This window comes from Cercospora kikuchii (assembly GCF_019650295.1).
Source record: "Cercospora kikuchii DNA, contig_00001, whole genome shotgun sequence".
Lineage (NCBI taxonomy): Eukaryota > Fungi > Ascomycota > Dothideomycetes > Mycosphaerellales > Mycosphaerellaceae > Cercospora > Cercospora kikuchii.
The window spans coordinates 1,047,086-1,059,899 of NW_025408582.1; the positions used below are offsets into that span (position 1 = coordinate 1,047,086).

Here is a 12,814-nt window from a genome sequence, read left to right on the forward strand (position 1 = left end):
TGGGGACACTCACCCCATCACAATGACATTATATATACGGATCAAGACATCCTTCCGTCGAATTGCCCTAAAATCGCCCACAGTTTCCGTGTAAGCTCCAGTGGATGCATCCTGGTTGGCACTACATGTCGGCATAAGGACTAGTAATGCACCCCGTAACATCTCCGCATTCTGTCGTTGACGCTATACAACCCTTGAACGAAATACGAAGGCATGTCTCGGCGTCTGTTGTGTCGAAAGCGAGCAGCTCGGGGAAGAAGCTCCCGAGCTCGGCCAAGCATTTCGGAAATGTGGGCGCCATCCATCCATGCGCAGAGGACCACAACATCAGCGACTTGTCATTCTTCTCGATACCATCTCATGGATGTGCAATGGAGGAGCGCTCAGTTTCACCAGGACGGTGCTGATCCTCCTCGATCTCGACTTGGAGCTAGTCCACCGGCGACGATAGCGCTGCAGTTTCCGCCCAAATGACGAAGTTGACCACATGTGCGACAACCTCGGGCCTTTGACGCTGCAAAGACAGCAAGGTCTCATGAGAAGAGTGCTGAAAAGCAGAAATCATGAGATTATTATGATCGCATTGTAGCTGGAGCAACAAAGTGGGAAATTACCATCTGAGATAGAGTTCACGCCCCCGCCACGTGGCTCGGCCTGGCCAGTCAGATGGGACCGAACGACTTCGTGCAGCCACTGCATCTGGAAAGGAGGCCAAAAAGGTGAGAAGCGACTGCCTCTTGCCAAGCAAAAGGCTGAAGAAACAAGGAGTCGAGAATCGCATCCCTCTCCCGAATAGGACAACTTCAGCTCTATTATCAGCCACAACAAGCCCGAACGGGGAGCTTTGATTGCGGCCAAGGTAAGAGCTCGACACCGACTGGAGAGGACTGTGATGGTTGTCCGAAAGACAGATGTTCCCGGTCATGACAGAGTCACAGAATCGGTGTGAGTCGCTCACACATACGTCTACGATGATCCTACACTCCTCTGCTGCGATGAGGATTAGCATGTCGCAGTGCTCGGTTAGGCCAAAGTTCAAGCCACAGGCGCGGACGACGTGAAGATGATCCGCCATCACCACATTCTAATAACAGAAAGGTCAAATTCCCCGAGCGGCATGACTTCTAGTCTGAAGCTACTAGTCGAGGTGGCCATCATATAGACTGGTGAGGCTCGCCGCAGGCTTCCAATCGTACGGCCCTTCCACCTAGATTCGCAAACCCACTCTCGTTAATAGCAGACATGCGTTTCATCACATTCGTTGCGGCTCTCCTGCCGCTGGCAAGCGCCCTTCCAGCCTTCGATTCGGAGTCTTCCCACGGAGCCCTCGAACAGCGCAACTACAAGCCTACTTGCGGCGTGAGCGGATACAACAAGGCAGGCCGCCCGCACTACCACTCTGTCTCTTACAAGTGCGATCGCTACGAATGCCACAACATCTGTCAGAAGAGCTCCAAATGCCAGAGTTACTCTTTTGGCAACGGTGCTTGCAGATTGTACACCAGCAAGGTCGTCAAGAACTGTGCCACTTCGAGCAAAGCCCCATACAAGTACTACGACAAGTCCTGTGCTTGCCCACCAAAGCCAAACAAGCCAAAGACGACGACCACGAAGAAGACGAGCACTACTACCAAGAAGACGAGCACCACGAAGTAAGTCCTTACAAATTGCGTTGATTGCTTTGTACTGATGCTGTTCAGGGCTACGACTACCACTACCCGTGACGTTACCACCACCAGCAGTGTTGTTGCTTCAACCACTACTACTGATGCTGCTGGTTCTACCACTACCACCAGCGTTCCTTCGACCACTACGACCAACGGCGTTACAACAACAACGACTACTACTCCTGTGATCACGACTACCAGCACGACAACCAACGGACCGACAACGACAACTACTACTACAACTACTACAACGGCTCCATCTGTCTGTGGCCTGATCGCACCAGAGACAGTATCCACCCCTGATGAAGTACAATACGCACGCTACTTCAGCGGGTTCGGTGTCACCCTGAGCCCAGATGGCTACTACAACGACGCTGGCAATCCACCCTTCACGAGCGAAATCCCGGGAACTGCGACCCCAGAGGAAGCTGCCACTGAATGTGCTCAACAAGCTACTGACAACGGTGGTTACTACACCCTCGACTTGCATTACCGCTTTTCCAAAATGGCATGGGAGTGCGTACAGTACTACGACGCCAACGATGGCGACGACGCTGCCTCGTTCTACAGCGTTCAAGACATGGACGTTGGGTGCGCCTTCGGCTACGCAGTGGAGTTCCCCATTTGATTGAGTTATGGTATCGAGAGGTAGTGGAGTTGATCTCATCTGTAGAGATGCAGACGCTCTGTCCGAGGCACGTCTGTCTGTGCAGAAGAATAGTTAATTTGGGTCAAATAGTACACGCAACTTGATCGGTTTGCGATCAGGAAGAACCTGAAATGGTAACAAATCCTCTTAGGAGTTGATCCGAGAGCTTCGCTTCTTGTCACTTCCCATTCGTTTGTTTCGTAATTCTTAATGGCAATAACGGATTGCGTTCCCATAGTTGGTGCAGAATGGCCTGAGGCACTCATAGCCTTGGCTCACACCATCGCGTCACATCACATCACGTACGTTCACGCGACTGCTTTTGTGAAACTCTCTCATCAATCACGAAACCACTTGTGGTCAGCCTCCATACATCCATTGAGAACCATAATCACCGACCTCAAACCTGAACTCAGCCCTCGCAGTGTCTCAATTCGTCCAGGACGCGGCGAACAAGCAGACGGCGAACACTTAGCACCTCGAGCAGCTTCGTCCAAACAGAGATAAGGCAGACTTCAAAGGTGTCGTTTTCACACATGTGCAAAGAGTTCTCGAGGATACCGGCCACTGCTTCCAGAATACGTTCAATTCCCTGGGCGTGAAGAGAGACCATCTTCACCAGCGCACAAGCAAGTGCAGAGTCGAGATAACACTGATTTCACCAGCTATGTGAAGTGAACATGCTTCAGCCATCGCGTATCCCGTTGGCATGAAACGGCGACCTCAGCTGCCTTGGCGCGGAACAGCGGCGTGGTTATCCTTTGGCGGATGGAGTAGTCCATCGCGACATGAGGAGAGGCAATCGCTCAGACAATAGCTGCGGCGTTGGCTCTGGCTCTGGCTCCGTTTCTGGCTCCGGAGGCTTGTTGGCGAGCCAGGCCCTGCCATGTGGTAGGGTCAGGTTTGTGTCTGGCTAGAGATCGACGGAGGTGCGCTTGCGGATTTAAGGCTGGTCGTTCGAGTCCACCTGACGACACCTCCAACACTTCAGTATCGGCGCATAGCCTCTCTCGTGAATTGGACAGCGCGCACCTCGCGCACCGTCACAAAGCACGGCGCAGCAGTCACAAGCAAATGATATCTTCGCGGACATCTTCCAGCGCAGCACTTTGGTCACACTGCAAGCATATGTGAAGACGAGCCGCGTACTCCCAGCACGACCATGGGAACACAAACAACCACCAGTCACGACATTTGCGCAAAGTCACGAAGTAGGACTGGACGCGCGGAGTCAAATCTCCTTGAGCGGTCACAGTAACTCCACACCGCCTCGCGCAGACCACGCCGTTTGCAAAGAATGCGCGAGGGGAGAAGGACTTGAGAGACAGAGTGAGATATTCTCAAGCGATGACTGTCCACACTTGCTGAGGAGGCATCAAGCTTGTCTCGGCGCTCGAGGCTAAGATGATACAATCTAGCACCATCACTACGCACTGTACCAGCTAAATTGAAGTCGGCGCAGCCACCCAGCCGTACCTTGGTAGCATCCGCCGCAACCTCATTTGTCTTCAACAACAAAGCTGTCCGACGACAGCCAACTTCCTCCCCAGTGCAGAGCCTTCTCATCAGGGCACTTTGTAGCAGCAAAGCCACCACACGCACCTTCATCACGCAAATTAATTTCGTCACTCCATCTTCAGCAGAAACCACCGCCTAGTAAGACTCGGACTCTTGTCACCATGGCGGCACGTCAAAAGTCGCAAACCTTCGCCGCGGTGGAGCGCCGTGTTTATCACACCAGGTTCCTCCACAAGAAGACATTGCGCACCTGCCCAACCGTCCCTTGGCAGCGTTCGGTGCAAGTGCGTTCTTTTGCAAAAATTTTCGCGGCCATCAAAGAAACAAGATCGCAAACTATGCGAGAGATCACCGAGATCATGATTGTCACCGGAGAATCCCACGCACTGACCTAGATTCGATTCGACCTCATCCAATGGACAAAAAGCTGATCCAAGCGATGGAGAAACTGCGCCACCGAGAGGCAGAGGTCAAAAGCATACTCAAGGCCATGCTTGCGAACCGCACGAAGTCTACGAATCCCGCCAAGTCAAGCAAGAAGACCAGAGCCACCAAACCCATCAGCGTGGCCGACGATGACAATCAGTTCGTTCCACAGGGCGATCTCGTTGAGCAGTTGAAGCCAGCGGAGCTTGCCGTGGCTGCAACGCTCGAGGAAGTGACCAAATGGGAGAAGAATTGAACAACACAAAAAACTTCACAACAGTGCGCAATCTGTACTTTGTCGCGCTAATATGATCGATTAATGACCACAATGCAGTCTTCTGGGATGGCTTCAAGGAGTACACCGAGCAAAAGTGGACGAGGTCGTGTACAGACACATCCGCTGCGACGAATCGGATCTTGTCGCAAAGAGCGCAGACGAACTCTTCGTGTACTTCAACGAGCTTAAGACTTTCCCGAAGAAATACGCCGACCTCGTACAGGCCACCATTCTGAAGGCAGGACGCACTCCGAATCAAGTCAACACGTCGGCCCTTGGCCTTCTTCCGGAGACCGCGGACACGGGCAACGATATCGGTGATGCAGAGGCAGAGGACGACGACGTGGGCTTTAAGCGCTACGAGAATGACGAAGACTAGTCGAGAATGGCACATTTGACTGAGTAGCTTGTGAGCCAAGTCATTGAATGCGCGAGAAGTGGATTTCAGCATCGCGGAGGGCAGAGAGCACTTTTCACGACGCTATGCCAGAGCAATAGCCCGGACGAATACCTCTTTCTGAGTAGACAAGGCCTCCCAAGCTCCCGGGTGTGGCTAGGCCTGAGATCGCACCAGAATGGACCGCTGGACATCTCATTGCATGTGGTACGAGCAATCCTGGATGATAAAGGCTCTCTCCGATCAGGCAAGGGTTCTTTGCTCCTCAGTCTGGTAAAGCAACGCGAAAGCGCTGAAGAGAGAGTTTGAGACACGGAAATGTGCATCCTGCTCACAACTTTGGAAACGTTGCCATGCCACAGCAGATACTGAAGCGGGAGATGAAGTCGCCAGATCCGACGAAGAATAGGAGTGGACCTCCGTCGACATGCTCTATATCTCGGTTCCAGAACCGACGACATCAACGCACGGAGCAACTTCCCCTAGCGCTGGTGCCCAAGGCAAGACCACAACCATGCGTGATGCGACTTGCCCCAATGGCTGGCCTCTGCTGCCTTGCCACTTTCTCTCCCAGTCTCTCGCCTACTCTGGAGTTCAGATCCTTCTACAATCTCACCTCTCAACCCCAGCACTGCTCCGTCAATCGCAAAAATGCCACCAGAGCGGGAGCCGAAGCGAGAATTCGATGAGGCCTTTCCTGGCACCCAAGCATCAAGCGAGCCAGATCAGCTACGCGCAAAATGCAACGGATCGTTCCAACTTGCAGAAGAAATCGTCGACTCTGCAATGCCAGATGAAATTCTGAGGTAGTAGATGAAGAGCGCTGATCCTACGAATTATGTGGGCATCACGATACTCTGCCTGTGCGTCTCGTTGAAGGCCAAGCAGAGGAGAATGTTCGGTCTCTCGCTCATCGTGTCTGGAACGAAGAGTACGACAGACCAGAGCGAAATACAATCCGCAGATTTCTGGAGAAGTCCCACAATCTCCCTCCAGTGGACACCGTCTATGAATGGGTCGCGGAACCTGCAGCAATTACACCCGCAAAAGCAAAGCGTCCGAGTACCAACACTGGTCGCGCTGAGAGAAGCCGCAAGACTGCCACCACGATTGTCATCTCCAGCAACAAAGATGATCCCATCGTTCTTCACGCGAAACTGATGACGAGATTCTAAAGCCTCGCACGGAAAGAACTGAACTACAGCATGACGAGCCCTCTCAACACGTCCCCGTCGACTCTTACCTTGATGAGATTGGCACTGATGAGGACACTCCTGCTCGCTCTCCTATCACTTTGGCCCAGCGTCAGGTTAATATGCCAGACTTCCCCAAAGACAACATCTTCGCAAGGTCACCAAGAACCGACAAGCTGATCTGCCCCATGATTTTTGTCAAGGGCGGCAAAGCAGTCATGTGTGGAACTGAGTTCGCAGAGGCACATTCCGGAAACCTTTTCAAACACATCCGTGAACTGCACAAGGTCATCCACAACAGTCGCGGAATCGAGTTCTTTGCCCTATTCAAGCAGAAGTCAGCCCTCACGCTTGGCATGCCGCTCAGCAAGGACGAAATGGTCAAATTGAACGACGTCTACTACGAAAAAGGTATCGGAGCTGTCATGGACATGCTGAAAGAGCGCCTTCCCATGCCGGGCTACGTGGGGTCACCGACTTCGCACACCAAGTTACAGCAGGCGGGCCCCGTACGTGTCGCTGTACGCATTTTCAAGGACAAGCAATGGAGAGAAAACGCTCCTCCCGACCATTCACGCCATCCTGGCGCGGTTCGAGTCACAGCTCGAAAACATCAGACCAGAAGCCCTTGCACAGCATTTCGAGAACGCCTACGATATGGACACTGCTTGCTGGCCCTCGAAAGTGCTCGCCAGCCCCGACAGATATTCCGATAAGGACTACGGTATGAAGAAGACCAAATACGCGCTCAGGAAATCGTTCTCGTAAAGGCCAGCTGGGCGCACAGCGTCAGTTTCAGAGTGCAGGCTGCATGACCAGCTGTATGGTAAGCAGAAAGTTAAGTCGAGTCGTGCACATGCTAGCGTCAAGGAACTTCTCCTCTGCTGTCTCTGCCAATGTCTCCAAAATTGCTCTGGTTTCGGTGCTCCTTTATGTGAGAATAGTGGGATCCGAGGCGGCATCGAATGGAAGAGTGATGACTTCGATCTCTTTCTATCTCCAGGAATTGGATGTGCTCCAAGACGACGCATGTAACCACTGGCTCGGTGTTTCGTGGTTCAGTGTGCCAGGAGATTGAAATGGGTACTTGGTTCACCTCGACCGCATTGTTGTTGTATGCCACTACAGCTCATGGTATGTTTTGCTTTGTTACGAGATCTTCATCACTAGTGGCAGGGAAGCCTGCCAAGGATGTGGTGCCAATATCGACACTCTCTGCACCAGGAAATGACCACTACGCCAATGAGTGTTCATGAGCGGTGCAATTCGAGCCAAAGCTCGAGCGCATTGACCCGACCGATCTTCCTCAACATTTTGAGCAAGTCCTCGCCCAGCGCACCGTCCGCTGGCCATCGGAGTTGCTACTCAAGCCTGAGTCTTACGGCGATGACGTTTATGGCAAGAAGAAGCACTCCGCACTTCACCACAAGGGGTTCACCTACGGACCACCAGATTGGGAACACAAAGTTTATCTCAGAATGCAGACACTTGCATGGATTATGCTTGCTATGGGCCGGTATGTCTACTAAGGGACGAGACCTGTTCGACGTATTTTGCTAATGACATTCAGACTCAGCCTCAACCTGTTCATCGCCAAGGTTATAGAGAAGCGACAAGCCAGCCATCTCTGTAAACACTCCAAATGCTGCATTATGTTTGGCCATGCCGAAATGGAGACAGAAGATCGTGTCAAACAGAGGAAATAATGCCTCCATGGAGACAACATCGGCGACGGCTTCTGTAGGAGGCACAGGACCACCGATATCCAAGGATGTCGCACCTCGCTACGCGACTTAACACTAAAGCAGCTACTTGGGGTTCCTGCAAAGTTCGATCGAATCCATACTGACTCTGGAGCTAAGTGTGGTCAACCCAACTGCGAAAAGAATTTCAAGAACATCACAACACGTCGCCTTCATTGATTCCATCATCATAGCACATACGCGAAGACAGCAAGCTTAGGCTTCGACAAGTCCACCTTACTGCCTCATGCATGAGAATCAAACGCGTGGGAGATTTTGGTCGTGAGGCTGGTGGGTTGGCAGCGACGCGAGGCGTCATGAGATGAAAAACGAGTTGTTCAATCGCTAGTTCTGTGCATCAGCTTCCATAGAGAAGCGACATCAAGTTGTAGCGTCCGGCGCCTCCTCTCTCGACACTGCCGGCGGCGGAACCTGCGCAAGGCAGCCACAATGTCACTTCGACGGCCGTCCTTTTGATACTTTTACCACGCTATTTGCGACACATTTGCAACATAATTGTGGCATCATATGGACAACGACAAACCCGATGCCATTGTTGCTCTGCATGTGTAACCTCTATCACAAGAAATGGCCGCAATCACAATCATGCAGGGTGGCCTGGGTGAGACCTGTGAGACAGCCCTGTCCCATGGCTGTTCGAATGCCTTGGAGGGTAATATTTCGGGTGGAAACAGTTGCACGCGCTACGAGGTTCAGAGACGACTAGCAACTATTCGCCTCCTCGTCGCTAGAAGCGCAGATTCTCATTGATGACTTCATTCTGCTTTTCCACGGAAACAGTCGTTTGCTACTAGCGAACTCGACTCATCTCGGTACCTTGTAGGGCTGTCTGGACGTTTCGAGAAAGGTGGTCTGCTCCCTGCCTACTAATACTGAGGCAGTTCGCATCAAGTTCAGAATTCAGTGACTTTCTAATGGCGCTTGTATCGACGAGAAGAAGAGTTGATCATCGCAGCAAGATCGGGCGTCTCTCTGGAGGCATCCGCAAAGAGGCTCGACGCCAAGACACAAGCAGCGTCCTCCAAAAGTGTCCTACGACTACCAGTACCACCATCATTCGCGTTACTTTCGACAACATCCACTTCGACAAATGGGACAAGTCTGTATGGGCACCTTACGCTTTCTGTTTGTCCACAATGAAGCCCCTGAGGTCACTGCCCTTATTATTTGGGGCTTTGGTTCAGCAAAGAAGCAGTAAGGACGTGTATCTCAGCCAGATGTTGCTCAATGAACAGCACATACTGAAGCTTTCGAGCGACATTGTACAGCAGGGGTCCTGCGATAACGTCGTGATATCTCTCGACGAAGATCCGCGTGTTGAGCTACTCAGTGATCTCTTCCAGGACCCAACGGCTTCGGAACTTGTTCTCATGGCACGTGTCAAGTTGACCATACTGGAAAATAGTCAAGGGAGTACTCCGCCAGACGAGCGAATCCAACACCCAAGGTGGCATGACGTGACCGAGGACTATCGAATACTTCGAATAGGTTCCGTGCCTCTTCGTAATGGAGATGAGGCTGAGATGGCAGAGAAGGTTTGCGACCATCGACGCGAAGGAATCGCTTACATGCAAGCCCTCATGGCCTATTTGGATCGTAGGTCAGGATTTCTCCATCTCAGGAGATGTCATGCTTTCGACTTCGATGATTTCTGTATTGGAAATGCATTGCAAGATACTCAATGGAATCAGAGAGCATTCAGCAACAGAGACTACTTTCTTGGACGTCTCGAAAGCGTGCGTTCCCGGCAAGGGTCAAAGGAGGCTTTTGTGAAGCTCTTGGGACAGTTGCTACACGATGAGGATGGAGACGCTCAGATGGGTAGTGGTATTCCCTTCTTGCCGACATACTGCTACAATAAATTTCGGCCTACTGAACAGGGCTTGGGCTTGCTGTCCTGGCCGAAGCATGGGATTGATGTTGCTGCAACTTTTGTCGACAGATATGGGGGTGCCCGAAACCTCAAGTTCCCGCATGATATCCGCATCATTGTGGAGGAAGGAGACGGATTGGAAGACATCATCGAATGTCTGCTACAAGAGATCAATCGGCAAGGCTGGGAACACGGAACCTACTTCAATTCTGCGCGGTTGTTTCGTCCTGAGCATAGAGGGAAGTGGAAAGTGAAGCTTTGGATCATGCCACAGACCAACCAACGCAAGATGTATCAGTATCTTTCCGGGGATCTTCTTCAATTTCTGAGTCCAGCAATCACGGTTCGTCAGGATGACAAGCGGCTCTATGTCGAAGCTCAGATTGTACCCGCAGATCATATGTGAAAGTCTTCATCAATCAGTTAGCTTCTCTGATCTTGGACACTTCAAGCTGAAGACTTTTGGTTGTTGTTCGATGGAACCATCGTTCGGAAAAGGCGCCTACTCGATCGTTTACGCTGTTGGATTTGCGAAGGAACTATTTGGAATGCATGTTTCGAAGATACTGTTCCTTTCTATCACCCTGTAGAGCCATCTGGAATGCATTCAAAGTTTGTCCCCAGCGGAGACAAACAGTTCCATTGGGAAATAAGATGATCGTCGTTAGTCAAGCCTAGACTCAACAAAATTGCCTCTCAGAGAGTCCTACAACATGGCGAGAACGAAACACACAGGCAATCGACCGATTACGTTCCAAATTTGCAGATATGCCAACGCGCAGAGTTCACGACAGCACGACGATGTTATTCTAAAGTACCAGCTTTCTGGAGCTGGTTCTCAAAACCCTGATCATGTGGTAAAGGTACATGCACCAGACCAAGCTACCGAAAGAAGTCCAACCTGACCAGAAATAGGATGTCATTGAGAAGCTATTCCCAATCCTGCAAATGGATCGTACAGCCGTTCGCAACATGATGGCACATCTCGGCGATCGAATTTGCAGTCAGCGGATGCTTGAACCGGTTCACGAATTGGTCAGCATGGGAGATGCCCTTATCGGCAAAACGATCATGTTACACGTTGACCCCGGAACTAGCAGTATCCCTCAGTCTGCTGAAGCGGGACCTTCGCGACATGCCACAAATGTTCGCTCTGTACAGACCTCAAATAGAGAAAAAGGTCTCAGTGCTGCAGCAATCGAGGCTCCAGCCACTGCGTCTGGGTCTGGAGCGAAAAACCAGACTTCTGAGAGCGCAGAAGATAGCACCGAGGACGAAGAGCCCGCACCGGACGCTGGCAACGATGAGAGTGAAGCAGGCTCTGATGACGGGCACAGACGATTTGTCGATTTCACGTTCAAAGGCCGAAAGTGGTCGACAGAAGAGAAACGATGGAGAGGAAGTCCGAGTACGGCGGAGACTCAGATTTCATGCTCAGCTCGGCGTCGTTCTTTTGATTTGACCGACCTGGTCAGCGACTTGATTCAAACCTGTCGAAACATCCTCCAACGAAGAATCGACAGGAACGAAGAATTGGCCGAAGCTGCCAAGGCTGGACGACTGAGTGTACCATTTCGTGCATCCATCGAGGCTCCAGATGGATTAGACATGTGGGTGTCACTTTCTGATGACAGATTCAACGTTCGCCAACTACGAGACCTGTTCCGCGACCTTTTACAAAGGTACGACCTCCGAGTACATGTCATATTCGACGTTCAGGTGTCGAAACGAGTTCGAAAAGAGCCACATGAACGAGGACTTTGGCAACCATCATACAAGCCATTTGAAGTCGTTCGCTTAGGCACCAAGAAGAAGGCCAAGGAGGCCAAAAAATCCAAGTCGTCAGATGAGATCGATCCAGAGAGGCCACTCCTTGCTTGGCGTTGTGCGGGGCAAAAGGTCGACATGGAGTTGTTCAGCATGCATGCGTACGATTTCGGGAAATACTGTATTGGTGACGCCGATTCCTTGTACGTCTTCGAGGAAGAAAACTTCGGTTGTCGGCGCAAGTTCCTGAAACCATTCGATGGTATCAAGTCGTGCAAGGAGTTGCAGCAGGCCATTGAAAGATATCTCAAGCATGAGCCGCTTCAAACCGTCGGTTCCGGAGTGCCTTTCATTCCATCATATTGCTTCAACAATGTCGACATGAGCAATTTCGATGAAACCAAATTCGGCATTGAAGATGGTATACTCGAAGACCATTCCGAAGTAGAAATCCTTGTGCGCTGTGTCAATCACCTTCGACCACCGGCAGAGTTTGGCAAGCGAACAGACTTTATCGACTTTCCGGAAAGCATGTCGCTCAATGCTGCTCCTCACAGCGAGATGGAGGAAGTCTGGACGGCGATCGAAGACAAACTCAAAGCAAAAGATTCAACCAAATTTGTTGGTTTCCTTGACTCGACCTGCAAAGATAAGAAGAAGCTTTACGCATCGGCTGCACTTTGGCAGGAACCATTCGAGAATACATGGAATACGCAGCTGTGGGTATCACCGCAGATGAGAAATGCTCAAGAACAAGATCGCAGGATGTATCTCTTCGCCGGCGCCAAAGAAGAGGAAGGCGAATTGCCGATTCCGCTGTCCAGGTTCTTGAAACGACGTTTGTGGGAGAAAGGGGAGCGCCGCTTGTACGTTGAGGTCCATTTCCTACCGAAGAGAAAATGGGGTTGGCCAATAACTGGAACGATTGTGGGCAAGGCGCCTCCTCTTCAGGGACAGGCCAGCACGGCGAATCGTGGAGCAAATGTCGGCGAGGCAAAGGACAACTTTGATGAAGAGATGGCTGGGAAAAGTGGCGAAGAGGAGCAGATTGAGGAGGAGGAGGAGGAGGAGGAGGTCGAGGATGACGAGCAGGCGGAAGGCGAGATAGAGTAAGGCCTGTGCATCTGTCCAAGCCTTCAAGGATTCGAGAGGACCGGATTGCTACGAAGTCTAGGGAAGCAAAATAGCTGAGGATCGAGGTACCGTGCCCGAAGACCAACAAGCGGGCTGCATAGGCAGCATAATTGTGGCCGAGTCGTAGCTTTGGGGCTGTTCGCGCATAGA

The 12,814-nt window shown here is 51.6% G+C and overlaps 4 protein-coding genes across 4 annotated transcripts; all 4 read left to right on the forward strand.

Moving 5' to 3' along the window:
* Positions 1–1,242: 1,242 nt before the first annotated feature.
* CKM354_000034200 (uncharacterized protein) lies at positions 1,243–2,295 on the forward strand (the record flags this gene model as incomplete). Its single annotated transcript, XM_044795428.1, has 2 exons — positions 1,243–1,652; positions 1,701–2,295. 2 exons carry the CDS (start codon positions 1,243–1,245, stop codon positions 2,293–2,295), a joined length of 1,005 nt encoding a protein of 334 aa, XP_044651363.1.
* Positions 2,296–4,249: 1,954 nt separating this feature from the next.
* On the forward strand, positions 4,250–4,916 carry CKM354_000034300 (uncharacterized protein; the record flags this gene model as incomplete). Its single annotated transcript, XM_044795429.1, has 2 exons — positions 4,250–4,419; positions 4,595–4,916. 2 exons carry the CDS (start codon positions 4,250–4,252, stop codon positions 4,914–4,916), a joined length of 492 nt encoding a protein of 163 aa, XP_044651364.1.
* Positions 4,917–6,249: 1,333 nt separating this feature from the next.
* Positions 6,250–7,833, forward strand: CKM354_000034400 (uncharacterized protein; the record flags this gene model as incomplete). The annotated part of the gene is made up of 4 exons (XM_044795430.1): positions 6,250–6,636; positions 6,764–6,851; positions 7,385–7,643; positions 7,698–7,833. 4 exons carry the CDS (start codon positions 6,250–6,252, stop codon positions 7,831–7,833), a joined length of 870 nt encoding a protein of 289 aa, XP_044651365.1.
* Positions 7,834–9,107: 1,274 nt separating this feature from the next.
* CKM354_000034500 (uncharacterized protein) lies at positions 9,108–12,643 on the forward strand (the record flags this gene model as incomplete). The annotated part of the gene is made up of 2 exons (XM_044795431.1): positions 9,108–10,106; positions 10,679–12,643. 2 exons carry the CDS (start codon positions 9,108–9,110, stop codon positions 12,641–12,643), a joined length of 2,964 nt encoding a protein of 987 aa, XP_044651366.1.
* Positions 12,644–12,814: the final 171 nt, after the last annotated feature.